This window comes from Mustelus asterias, chromosome 2 (assembly GCF_964213995.1).
Source record: "Mustelus asterias chromosome 2, sMusAst1.hap1.1, whole genome shotgun sequence".
Taxonomy (NCBI): domain Eukaryota; kingdom Metazoa; phylum Chordata; class Chondrichthyes; order Carcharhiniformes; family Triakidae; genus Mustelus; species Mustelus asterias.
Window position 1 is genome coordinate 145525658 of NC_135802.1, and position 12171 is coordinate 145537828.

Consider the following 12171-nt stretch of genomic DNA (forward strand, 5'->3'; position numbering starts at 1 on the left):
TCTGAGTTTACTTCACAAAAGGATTATTTTAAGCAATAAAGCTGCAGTAATATAAAGGTTATAACATCACCAAGAAGCATGGCATGCAGGCTTGTTAAACTTCATTTATAAATCTCAAATGTTCTTGCTGTGAAATGAGGATTTTTTTTAACGACTTGTCCTTAAATCAACAGACACAATGTGATAACAGTTTCGCATTTCAGGTATCTACATAGGAAAGAGTACTCCAGTGCAACTGTCAGCTTTGACAAAGGGTCATCTGGACTCAAAACGTCAGTTCTTTTCTCTCCTTACAGATGCTGCCAGGCCTGCTGAGATTTTCCAGCATTTTCTCTTTTGGTTTCAGGTTCTAGCATTCAGGGTAATTTGCTTTTATCAAGTTTTTACTCTAGTACAACACTTTGATTGCAAACAGCTCTTATAATGACCAGTTCATACCAAATATTGAGGTCTATATTACAATTAAAATAGACTACACTTGGGATTATTTTCTCAAATCAAGAGCTTAAATTTGCTATTGGAGACTATTTGGCCAATGTTTAATTTGTAGAATCCCAGAGTGATGAAATATTACTCAGCCCACAGAAGCAGATGGTGCAGACTCAAATCGCTCTCTGCTTCCTCCCTTTCTACCTCTTGCCCGGAGGATCAGGCCGGGAATTGCTTCACGGTTGTCCGTTGTAGTAACGGAAAACCTGGTGGCCAAACAGCCGGCGAAGTAACAACTATTTATGTACAGGAAAAGACTATGAGAATCATTTACAGCAAAGTAACAGCATTATCGTAACTATGTCTGGTCCCTAACTTAAAGCCTGCTCTCCAGCTCCAAATCGCGTGCGCTGCCACCTCATTGGTCAGGAGTCACATGTTTACTGAGATTTTCCAAAACCTTAGATCAGAAGGTCATGTGCTTTGATGTTAGGATGTAACCAATGATAACACTGTAGTGTGACCAATGGTAACAAGCTGTAAGGGTCAGCTGACCCAGTAAACTATGTAAACAATGACAAAATGATGTGGTGGTCAGCTGACTCAGTATAAATAAAAATCTGTTGGGAATTGGGGGAGGGGGGAAGCTTGGAATAGCCCAGGGCAAGGCCTCAAGTGCCGGAGTAATGAAGTTTCTTTATTAAACCTTTTTCTTTGATTTATAAGTTGGAGTAAGTTTTGTTTTCTTTTATTGCCCACAACTGAAGAGTTCCTTCTGGAGGACCAACATCCGAGGTCGCCGTGATGTCCATCCTGGCAGCACTTATTGCCACAGCTCTTCCTCCTAATCTCACCCAGGCCAATTCCTCTCCTTCACTCATCAATGGGGCATTCTGCCTTCCTTACGGTCATTAGCTGAATCTGCTACCTCCAGCCTCCCAATCTGTAAGACTTTGTCACAGGATAAGTGTTTATCCGAGTTGTGGGGAGGGTCCGCAGTGAAGAGGGTCCACAGTGAAGAGAGACTGCACCATTGCTTAAACCAGTATTTTGTCATTAAAATATACACATTGACACAGGTACTACATGACCATGGTCTCGTCGTTCTACTTTACAATCCAAATCATTGTGGGAATGTCTCTTCGCCCGTGGTCTCATTTCCATATTTGGTAGGGTCTGGTCATGGGGGAGGTTTGTAACGGGTCAGTGAATGCCTCTTTTGTATAGAGCGCCAAGAATCCAATGCAGCGAGCTCGTCCTTGGTGATGACCTCGGACTGGGTTACCACCACCTCTTCCTTCATATCTGAGCCAGAATCAGTGTCCTGAGGAATGGCTCTTGCGCTTACAGTGGGCGGAATGTCCCGTCCGTAGGCCGGTGTGAAGGATGCAGACGGTGGTGTGCCCGTAGAACCCATTGCCTCTGTGGACGGTTCCTGTGATTGAGGTGATCAATGTGTTCTTTGAAGGTCTTCTCCCTGGTTTGCACCTTATATGACATTGGTCCAATTTACTCAAGGATAATGCCCGGAATCTGAAGAAAGCATCACCGAGGTTCCTCACGTAGACCGGCTTGAAGGCTCTATCCGGCCTCTGACCATTGTGGTAACTTTTGGGCTTCTTGTTTTAGCACAATTTTTCCACCCAGAATAGGGAGCTTTTATACTCAACTCCTGATATTGCGATGTAAGATTTCAAATCCTCAGTAGGATGCCCTTGTGGTCCGCCACTTAGGATGACGTGACGTAGTTTCACCAACATGGGGTCCTTTTGGGTCCATGTACTGTGTTTGTTGGATACTGGCAGATTGTCCATAAAGTTCAGAGTCATTAAGACTTTGTCCATCTTTGAAGGAGAAGGTAAGCTGGTGGGTAGTGGGAGGCAGCTCAAGGCATCCACGTTGGCTCTGTGTCTCCCTGGACGGTATTTTAAAGTATATTCATAGGCACCCAGTAGCAGTGCCCAATGTTGGATCCGGTTTGATGAGCTGAGAGGAACCACCTCGACTTCTTTGAAGAGGCCCAAAGGTTGGTGATTGGTTACCATGTTGAAGTGCCAACTGTAGACGTACTGATAGCACTTTCTCACTACAAACACCATGGCCAAACTTTCCTTTTCAATCTGGGCATGCTTCCCTTATGCATCCGCCAGGGTTCGTGATGGGTACACGATTGGACGTTCTGTCCCATCATCCCAACGGTGCGATACTATCTCCCTCGCCCTCCCATAGGGGGAGGCATCGCAGGTTATAGTGAGTGGTCTCAGACTGTTATAATGGGCTAGTATATTCGTTGACAGTAATTGTTGTTTGGCATTTGCAAAGACTTCCTCTTGTGGCATTTACCAGGACCACTTCGTACATGGAGGGGGGCCAGCAGGGTCACCACGTTTGGTGTGAATTTACCGTGCAAGCCTTAGGAAAGACTTCAGCTCCATAGTGTTCCTTGGCACAAATGGCACAAGCCGAAGACACCTCAAAAGGGCAAGCAGGCGTACACATCCAGTTATTTGGGTATTTACTGTGACATACTTCCTGGATGACATCTCAAGCTCCAATTGGAAGTAGGCATGGCTCATATTCAATTTGGAAAATATGTGACCCCCAGCCAGCTTTGCATACAAGTCTTCTACGTGTGGCACAGGGTATCTGCCTAAGTGGAAGGTTCTGTTGACCGTCAACTTATAATCCCCACAGAGACAAACCGAATTGTCAGGTTTTAAAGCTAGGACTATTGGCACGGCCCATTCAGCAAGATGTACTGGGCGTATAATGCCAATTTCCCATAGACCTTTCCAATTAGCCCTCTATTTGGCACATAGAGAATAGGGTACCAGTCATGCATTGAAGTATTTAGGTCAGGCCTTTGAGTCCACGCAGATCTTGGCCCTAGTGCCTCTAATCTTCCCAAAGCCTTCTTGGAACACTTCGGGATAATTCCCAATGATTTTGTATGAATTGCCAGTACCCATTTTTTAAAAATGTGTTGCCAATCCAGGCGGATTTTCTGTAGCCAGTCCCTTTTCAAAACGCTGGGCCCTGGTCACTGCACCACTATTCGGGGAAGAAATCCAACTGTTGCCCATGCATGACTGGGTTACAGTGGTCCCAATGAAACGTAAGGGCTCCCCAATCTCGTGGTTAATCTAGCCTTGGTGTCCCATAGGCTTAAAGGCAAGATGCCCAGAGTGGCCTAAAGGTTTGCTCCCAAATAACAGATTTAGCGGCTCCTGTGTCTACCGCCAAGTCTGAGGGTTGACCTTTTGCCCGGTGTTTAATCGGGATTGGAGCCACTTTGGGTACAATGATGCAATTCAGCTGCATCAATTCCTCATTCTTGGGCTGGTTCATTTGGAAAGCCCTGTCCTGAGGTGGCTTTACCCTTCAGCCTGTGCTGTACACATTTTGCCTATTTCAGTGAACTTGCCTGGGGCAGACCCCATGACTACACGTGCAGCATTGATGCGCTCGCTCCTCACTGTATTGTGGAGAGGCTTCCCGTCTAATTTTGGAATCTCACGACCTCCGACACCAATCGCTCTTTCTTGGCAGTAAATAGGAGACGCTGGGGACTTGGTTCTGTGGTATGGGGGTCATCGAAGGCCGAGGACAGTACTGTCTATGGATCCCTGAAACTCCTGGGCCCCTTTTTCCACTTTTTTTGCGGGTAAGACCAATTCTGTAGCTTTCTTCAGATCCAGAGTTGGTTCAGTCAGTAGCTTGCTTTGGGTCGCAGTATTATTAATTCCACAAACTAAACGATCCCTAAACATGTCCGGAGGTACTGACCCATACTCGCAGTGTTCCGCCAATTTCCGCAATCTCGTCAAGAGTGATTGGTTCCTCAGGAAGCCTATTTTCCATGTTAAACCTCTACTGTTGCAAGAAAACAGACGGTTTAGGGTTGTAATGGTCCAATACCATCTCTACCAATTTGTCAAAAGATGAATCCGGGGCTGCCGGATAGATTAAACTATTTTTGATGCTGAAAGTTGAGGCCTCACAAGCAGTCAGGAGGATGACTTTTTGCCAGTCGTCCCATTCTATCTTGTTTGCTCGGAAGAAATATTTCATTCTTTCGGCATACTACGGCCAATCCTTCACACTCGCATCATAATTTTCCAGTTTTCCAAATAGCGGCACTTTAAAAAGTTTCCTCGTCACTATCTTATCAGGTTCGTTGAAAGACAAGGCTGTTTCTTGTTCCTCATTGCCAATGCAATAAACTCAGGAAACCTGACTGGAAAGGAACATCATTTATTTACTGAACACAAGCCACAGCCGTGGTGTACATACACTGGTCCTTGGTTGGGACTGCAGTACAACAGGCCCAGTCCTGGCCTGCCTTATAAAAGGCTTAGGTAATGAGTTCAAGCTGGGCAGGTCATTCATTACCTGTTACCAGGGGAACTCGTACTCAGTGAGCCCCAGAGCAAAATCAATTTGTGATTCCCAATGGATCTCATGGGGGTTATGACAGAAAGTTAAGTTGAAGTACAAATCCTGAGTAATTTTACAGCATATTCGTCATTTCTGAAGCTACTCCTTTGCAAAGGTGATCATTTTTGTTTTACCAATTCCAACATTGTATTTTATGCACTCGCCAATCGGTCGCCAAATGCATCAGTCAGTTTTACAGCAAGAAGACTCAGAAGCTTAACACAGTCCTCTTGTTAAAGAACATTTTCTTTTCAATCCATCAACACTTTCTTGCAACCATTTCTCTTCGTAATCTGCTTTGCCATCTTCTAGTGCATGCAGAATCTCATTGAATGTTAACTGTGACGCTAAGTCAAACAGTTTCCTTTGCTTTAGCATCGCGTTCTGTATTAAGTATACGTCGGTCAGATGGGTTAGCATTGATATTTCTCGCTCAATGCTAGAAATCTCCTGTTCAGTGAACTGAACTCTGCTTCTCAAGATCCACTTCACCTGCCACTCAGTCTTACTGAGGATCTTGGCTTTCTGTTCTTCCAGCAGCTCACTTCCCTTGGACTTCAACTCGGCGATCTTAGAAAGTAAGCTGATCTTGTGTCCCAGGACGGCCAGCGTGTGCGAATTTGTGAGGGACTCTTGTAGCTGGAGCTGCAAGTCCAGGACCTCGGTGAGATAATGGTCGGACAATTCCACCCGCGCTTCAAGAAATTGCTCCAGACTTTTCTTCCAGCCTATCAACTCCTCCTCATCTCCCACGATCTTTGCTTTAGCTTTCTCTATTTTAGCTAGGGTGCCCTTGATGGTGTTCCCGTACCGCGTGTTCCTTCGAACGGGTGTTGAGCACTTGGGGCAAAGGCCGAGCTTCGGCTCAGACCCATCGTCCTCCGACTGCTGCATCCAGTTATCGAATCCGTGCACCGCAAAGATGTGACCGCAGTCTTCCAGCTGCACAAACCTGGTTTTAGCTTCATCCTCCTTTCCGAAGAATATCTCAGTGACTTCATCCTCGTGGCACACACGGCACTTGTTGGGGCACAGCTCCCCGCACAGGCCGATGCACGGGTGCCCGCACTTGAGCGTTTGGAGGCACGGCTTGTTGCATCGCTTCCGGTTGCAAGGCTGGTGGCACAGCCTGGTGCAGCAGTAGTGTGGGCAGGCCCACTCGCAGGGCTTCATGCAGGGCTCACAGGCCTCGCCACACAGCTTTGGGCACTTGCCATGCGGGCAGCGGTTCTCGCAGGCCCGGCCGCAAGGAGGGCACTCCGTGGAGCAGGGCGCACCGCACGCGTGAGTGCAGATCAACGTCCGCCCGCACGGAGAGCTGCAGGGCAGGTGAAGCCGCCCGCCGGCACAATCATAACAGGCAGCCGTGCACGAATGGCCGCACGCCAGCTGTGCCCTGCATGGCAGGTTGCACAGCAAATCCCCGCCATTAGCAATCTCGCTCTCCTTCTGCAGGTGGCACAGCACCTGCCTCTCATGACCACACCTCAATGTGACCCTGACCTTTGCCGGGCATTTCTTCGTGCAGGTCTCCCCGCAGTGGCGCACGCACTGGTGGCCGCAATCCAAGGTTTTCTGGCAGGGTTCCTGGCAGATGAACCTTTCCAATGAAGAGGAGCAGGGCACCTGTTGTTCATGACCGCACCGGGGGATGACCTTGGTCAACTTGACGTCACACTTGCCGCACGGGTCACAGCAACATCCAGGACATTTGTGTCCCTGCTCACAGAGTACCTGGCAGGGTTTCAGGCATTTATACTGCTTATGCTCCAGGTCGGTGGGATGGCAAGGAGAGCCACATGCGTGGCCACATTCCAGTCGAATGTTGCAAGGCAAGGAGCACCCTCCCGCAGGAACGTGTCCAAAATCCTCAGCCATTGACACCAAGGTATCAATCTTTGGATGGTTCTGGCAGCACAAACTCAATGCAGGACCCATCTTGCCACTGCTGCATAGCCAGTCAACTATCGCCCTCCACAGCGGGACTTTTCTCGATAGCATTCTCATGTTGCCAATGCAGTAGAAGCCTTTCTTCGCCCGAGACAGAGCCACGCAGACGCGGTTTGGTATCCGCAAAAACCCCACCACGCCCTGCGCATTGCTTCGAACGAGCGACAGGATCACTATGTCATTCTCTTCCCCTTGGTACTTGTCCACTACACAGACCTGAACGCCATTAAATTGATTTTTTGGCATTATCTTCCTCAAGTGAAGTAACTGTCCCGAGTAGGTGGTCAGAATGGTAATCTGCGATGGCTTGTATCCCTGCTGGATCAGATAATTGCAAAGGGCTTTCACGAAAAGTGCTTCATGTGCGTTGTGAAAGCTTTTTCCTTCCTTGATCATATCCTCCTGCTGCTCATGCTCAATAAAGTAGAGATTCGTTGAGATTCCCTAATTAAAAAGGGAGAGAAAGGTTTGTTAATACTTAAAATGGGAATTGAACATTTAGGATTGGGAGATAATGGCACAGTGGTTAGCACTGCTGCCTCACAGCGCCAGGGACCTGGGTTCGATGCCCGGCTTGGGTCACCATCTGTGCGGAGTATGCACATTCTCCCCGTGTCTACATGGGTTTCCTCCAGGTGCTCCAGTTTCCTCCCACACTCCAAAGGTGTGCAGTTTAGGCTAATTGGCTATGCTAAATTGCCACTTAGTGTCAGGGGACTAGCAGGGTAAATATGTGAGTTTACGGGGATAGGGCCTGGGTGGGTTTGTGGTCAGTGCAGACTTGAATGGCCTCCTTCTGCACTGTAGGGATTCTATGATAAGGCTAGCTTCATCAGTCCACAGCCTACGTTAGACAAATATCAAGGCCTCTGAAAGGAGATTTGTTAGAATGATACTATGGATGAGGGAGTTCACGTTATTTCTTTTACTCATTCATAGGATGTGGATGTCACTATCAAGGCCAGCATTTATTGCCCATCTCAAATTGGTGAGCCGCTTTCTTGAGCCACTCTTGTTACAGTTATAAGTAGGGAAGTCCAGCATTTTGACCAACTGACTATGAAAGAGTGATGATGAATGTACAAATCACAATGGTGTGTAACTTGAGGGGGGGGAAAAGAGGAGATGAGGGGGTGGAATCTTGCTGTCAGATGTCCCACATGCCTGCTGGACATCTGCACTGCCTCCCTTTGGAAGGATCCACCGAGCCACAAGCCAATCAGGCAGCAACAAGGCCAGCAGCAGGCCTACCCCTGGAATCAAGACCCTGAGGGCAGAAATCTTGTGTACTGAGAGATGCTGGCCAATCAAGGGCAGTTCTTGTGCTTAGCAGCGCCACTGCGGGAAAAGACATCTACCAGAGCCCCAGGATCGTGGAGCTTGCCAGGCCGCAGGTAAGTAACATGAGGGGGAAAGGAGTGCTTTTGCAGGGCGAGGAGTTTTTGGGGGCTCGGCAGCAATGGCACACGGTGTGAGGCTCTCAGCAGCACCCCACCCATGATGTTGAGTCCCTTTCTCAGGCACGGAGTGCCTCTGATTGCCCTGGCCCCCACCGACAAACTGGCCACACGGTTTCACCTGTCGTGCGCCCATTGTGACAGGCCCACTGGCAACCGGGTTAATACCAGCGGTGGAAGGATGAATACCTTAAAGGGTCATTAATTAGCCACATAAGGGCCTCAATAGGCGACAGAAGGGTAGGTCGACCCTGGGCCTTCTCACCCAGAACACAATTCTGGCGGAGGCAAGGTGGCAGTGGGGTTCTGATGAGCCACTATCCCACTTAATTATATGCTCTTCATGCCACCATGCTCGCCAATAGTGAGAGCACAAGATTCTGCCCAAGAGAACGGAGAAGGTTAAGGAAAAATTTAATTGTTGTTCAAAGTGCAAATGGTTTCAATAGAATAGGTATAGAGAAAGTGTTTGGTCTGGCAGGGAGGTCGCTAGCCAGAATGCACAGCAACAGAAGAACTCGAGGAGAGATGAGAACAATTATTTTTACATCGCAAGTTGTAATGATCTGGAATGAGCTACCTGAAGGCATGGTGGAAGCAGATTCAAAAGGAATTAAATTTTTAAAAATTATCTTTTTCTCTTGTAGGATCTGGGCAAGATCAGCATTCATTTCACATTCCCAATTGCCCTTGAACTCGAGTGGCTTGCCACATCATTTCAGAGAGCCAACCACAATTTTTTGTGGGTCTTGAGTCACGTGTAGGCCAGACCAGGAAAGGATGGCAGATTTCCTTCCCTAAAGGACATGAATGAACCAGCTGGGTGTTTATAACAATCGCCAATGGTTTCATGGTCACCATTAATAATACTTTTCAAATCCAGGGTGGCACAGTGGTTAGCACTGCTGCCTCACAGCGCCAGACATCTAGGTTCAATTCCAGCCTAGGGTGACTGGTTGTGTGGAATTTGCAGATTCTCCGAGTGTCTGCATGGGTTTCCTCCGGGTGCTCCGGTTTCCTCACACAGTCCAAAGATGTGCAGGTTAAATGGATTAGTGGGGTAAATTCCTGGGGTTAGAGATAGGACCTGGTAAGATAGTCTGTTGGGGAGTAGGTGCAGACTTGATGGGCCAAATGGCTTCCTTCAACACTGAAGGTATTCCATGATTATTGATTGAATTTAAATTCCACCAGCTGCCTTGGTGGGATGTGAACTCTTGTCCCCAGAGTATTAGCCTGAACCTCTGGATTACTAGTTCCGTGACATCAACACTACGCCACGGTCTCCCCTCACCTCGCCGAATATACTTGAAAAAGAAAGATTTGCAGGGATATGGGGAAATAGTGGAGTGAGACAAGTTGATTAGCTCTTTGGAGGAGTAACAAGCAAGAGAATACACAATGAACAGTAGGAAGCACAGAGGACCAAAGGGATCTTGGTGTTCATGTCCAATGCCCCTGAAGGAAGCAGGCTGGGTAGGGGTTAAAAAGACATATGGGGTACACTTGCCTTTATGAGTTGAAGCACAGAAGGGAGGTTATGATGGGGCTGTATAAAACACTCGTGAGGCCACGGCTGCAGTACTGTGTGCCACACTATATGAAGGATGTGATTGCACAAGAAAGGGTGCAGAGGAGATTCACCAGGAGTCTTTCAGCTATGAGGAGAGGCTGGTTAGGCTGGGGTTGTTCTCCTTGAAGCAGAGAGAAGGCTAATTGAGGTGCACAAAATTATGAGGGACATGGATAAGGTAGATTGAAACGAATTTTCCCCTTAGAAGAGGAGAGGTCAATAACCAGGGGGTATATATTTAACATAAGGGGCAGGAGATTTAGAGGAGCTTTGAGGAAAACCTTTTTTACCCAGAGGATGGTGATAATCTGGAATTCACTGCCTGAAAGGGTGGTAGAGGCAGGAACCCTCACAGCATTTAGATGAGCACTTGAAATGTAGTAACCCTTCACTTCCCGCTGAAATGGCCTAGCAACCAGTCAGTTCAAAGGTAACTGGGGATGAGCAATGAAACCCCATGAAAGCAGATTACAAAATCCACAATATTTGCCAATCATTAATTATTGATAAAAAGGTAAAGTACTGCGGATGCTGGAAAGCTGAAATAAACACAGGAAATGCAGGAAAAACTCAGCTGGTCTGGCAGCATCTGTGGAGGGCGAAACAGAGTTAATGTTTTGAGTCTATATAGCTCTTTTCAGAGCTAAAGGGAGGAATGTGATGTATTTATACTGGTTAAGAAGGGGTGAAGCAGGTGGAACAAAGTAGAAGGTCAGGGAGCTCAAAGAGATTGGACAAAGATGTTTTGGACACAAGACAAAGGAACTGTTGGAAAATCTCAGCAGGTCTGACAGCATCTGTGGAGAGAGAATAGAGCCAAACATTTCGAGTCTGGATGACCCTTCATCAGAGCTGCTCTGCCGAAGGGTCATCCAGACTCGAAATGTTTGGCTCTATTCTCTCTCCACAGATGCTGTCAGACCTGCTGAGATTTTCCAGCATTTTGTGTTTTTGTTTCAGATTCCAGCATCCGCAGCATTTTGCTTTTAACAAAGGAACTGTTAATGGCAGGGTTAAGGAGTGAAGGAGGTGCTGATGGCGGCATAAAGGTAAGATAGCAGACTGTGTTCATAGCAGAACAAAGATCAGTGCTCTATGAAAGTAAAATTTAAGAATAAATGACAGATGGCGCTGTGGGGGTGGGCGGGGGAGGGTTTACATTGGGACAAAAGAAAATTTAGATCGAATCCAGAGTCTGGATTCATTTCAACTTAAAGATGACACCTGGCAGTGTGACACTCCCTCAGTACTGCATCTGCTGAGATTTTGTGCTCAAGGTCCCTAGAGTGAGCCTTGAACCTAGTGACTCAGGGATGAGAGTGTTTCTAATTGAGCCACAGCTCAATTGTGTTTATAGTGCGATTATGATTAAACCAGTGTCTAACACCCATCACCTCTTTAATGTGGGCTCCAAGGTTTAGACTGCCAACAGTAACTGTAGAAAACCTAGGAGTGAATTTTACATTTGGGGCACACCTGAAGTTGGTGCAAGTTTGCCTGTTATTGTGATATGACACTGGACGGCCATGCGTTCTTGAAAGACTGAGAAATGAGAGAGGGGAATGTGCAGGCTGGCGGTTCCAATGTGCTCCCTCAGGGACACAACCACTGCGGAGCTGGCTGAGTGAGTTGCAGACCTGCACAGTCATCCCCGGCCTGACACATTGGTTAATTTTAATTCTGCACCAACCACAATCCCACCCAGGCCCTAGCCCCATAACCCCATGCATTTACCCTAGCTACTCACCCTGACACTAAGGGGCAATTTAGCATGGCCAATCCACCTAACCTGCACATCTTTGAACTGTGGGAGGAAACCAGAGCACCCAGGAGGAAACCCACCCAGACATGGGGAGAATGTGTGGAGTTTGCACAGTCACCCGAGTTTGGAATTGATGGGCTGAATGGTCGCCTTCTACACTGTTGGGATTCTATGATTCTACATTCATCTATCCTTTGGGGAGGGGGTCTCAGTACAACACCAAATACTTTAAAAGTTTAGAGTAAAAGTTACCTTGATGTTTTCGTACTGTTTCACAGACTCCACATTTTCCAACTTGTCATAGATGTGTGGAGTTATCAATTTTGCGATTTCAGGGCGCATTCGATGCTGAACAAGGAAGAGAAAGGTATAACAGTGAGACTTCTGCATATTGCTTCAAATAAAAATCACACACACGCACTGACATGATTAACAGTTACACACCTAAAAAGAACCTAAAAACAACTGGCACACAAAAGTCTTGACAATCTAAGAAATATTGCCAGAACAAAATATACTGTTGTGAACAGTAAAGAAAACTTCAGTGCACAATATTTTCAGAG

At 47.1% G+C, this 12171-nt stretch overlaps 1 protein-coding gene across 1 annotated transcript in view; it reads right to left on the minus strand.

Moving 5' to 3' along the window:
- Positions 1–353: 353 nt before the first annotated feature.
- LOC144511940 (NFX1-type zinc finger-containing protein 1-like) overlaps positions 354–12171 on the minus strand; it is a 73776-nt gene continuing 61958 nt past the window's right edge. Inside the window, exons 18-19 of the mRNA XM_078242428.1 lie at positions 11861–11956; positions 354–7260 (exon numbers count right to left, since the gene is read on the minus strand). Coding sequence (XP_078098554.1) covers positions 5083–7260; positions 11861–11956 — 2274 coding nt within the window. The 3' untranslated portion in view covers positions 354–5082. The remainder of the gene's footprint in view (positions 7261–11860; positions 11957–12171) is intronic.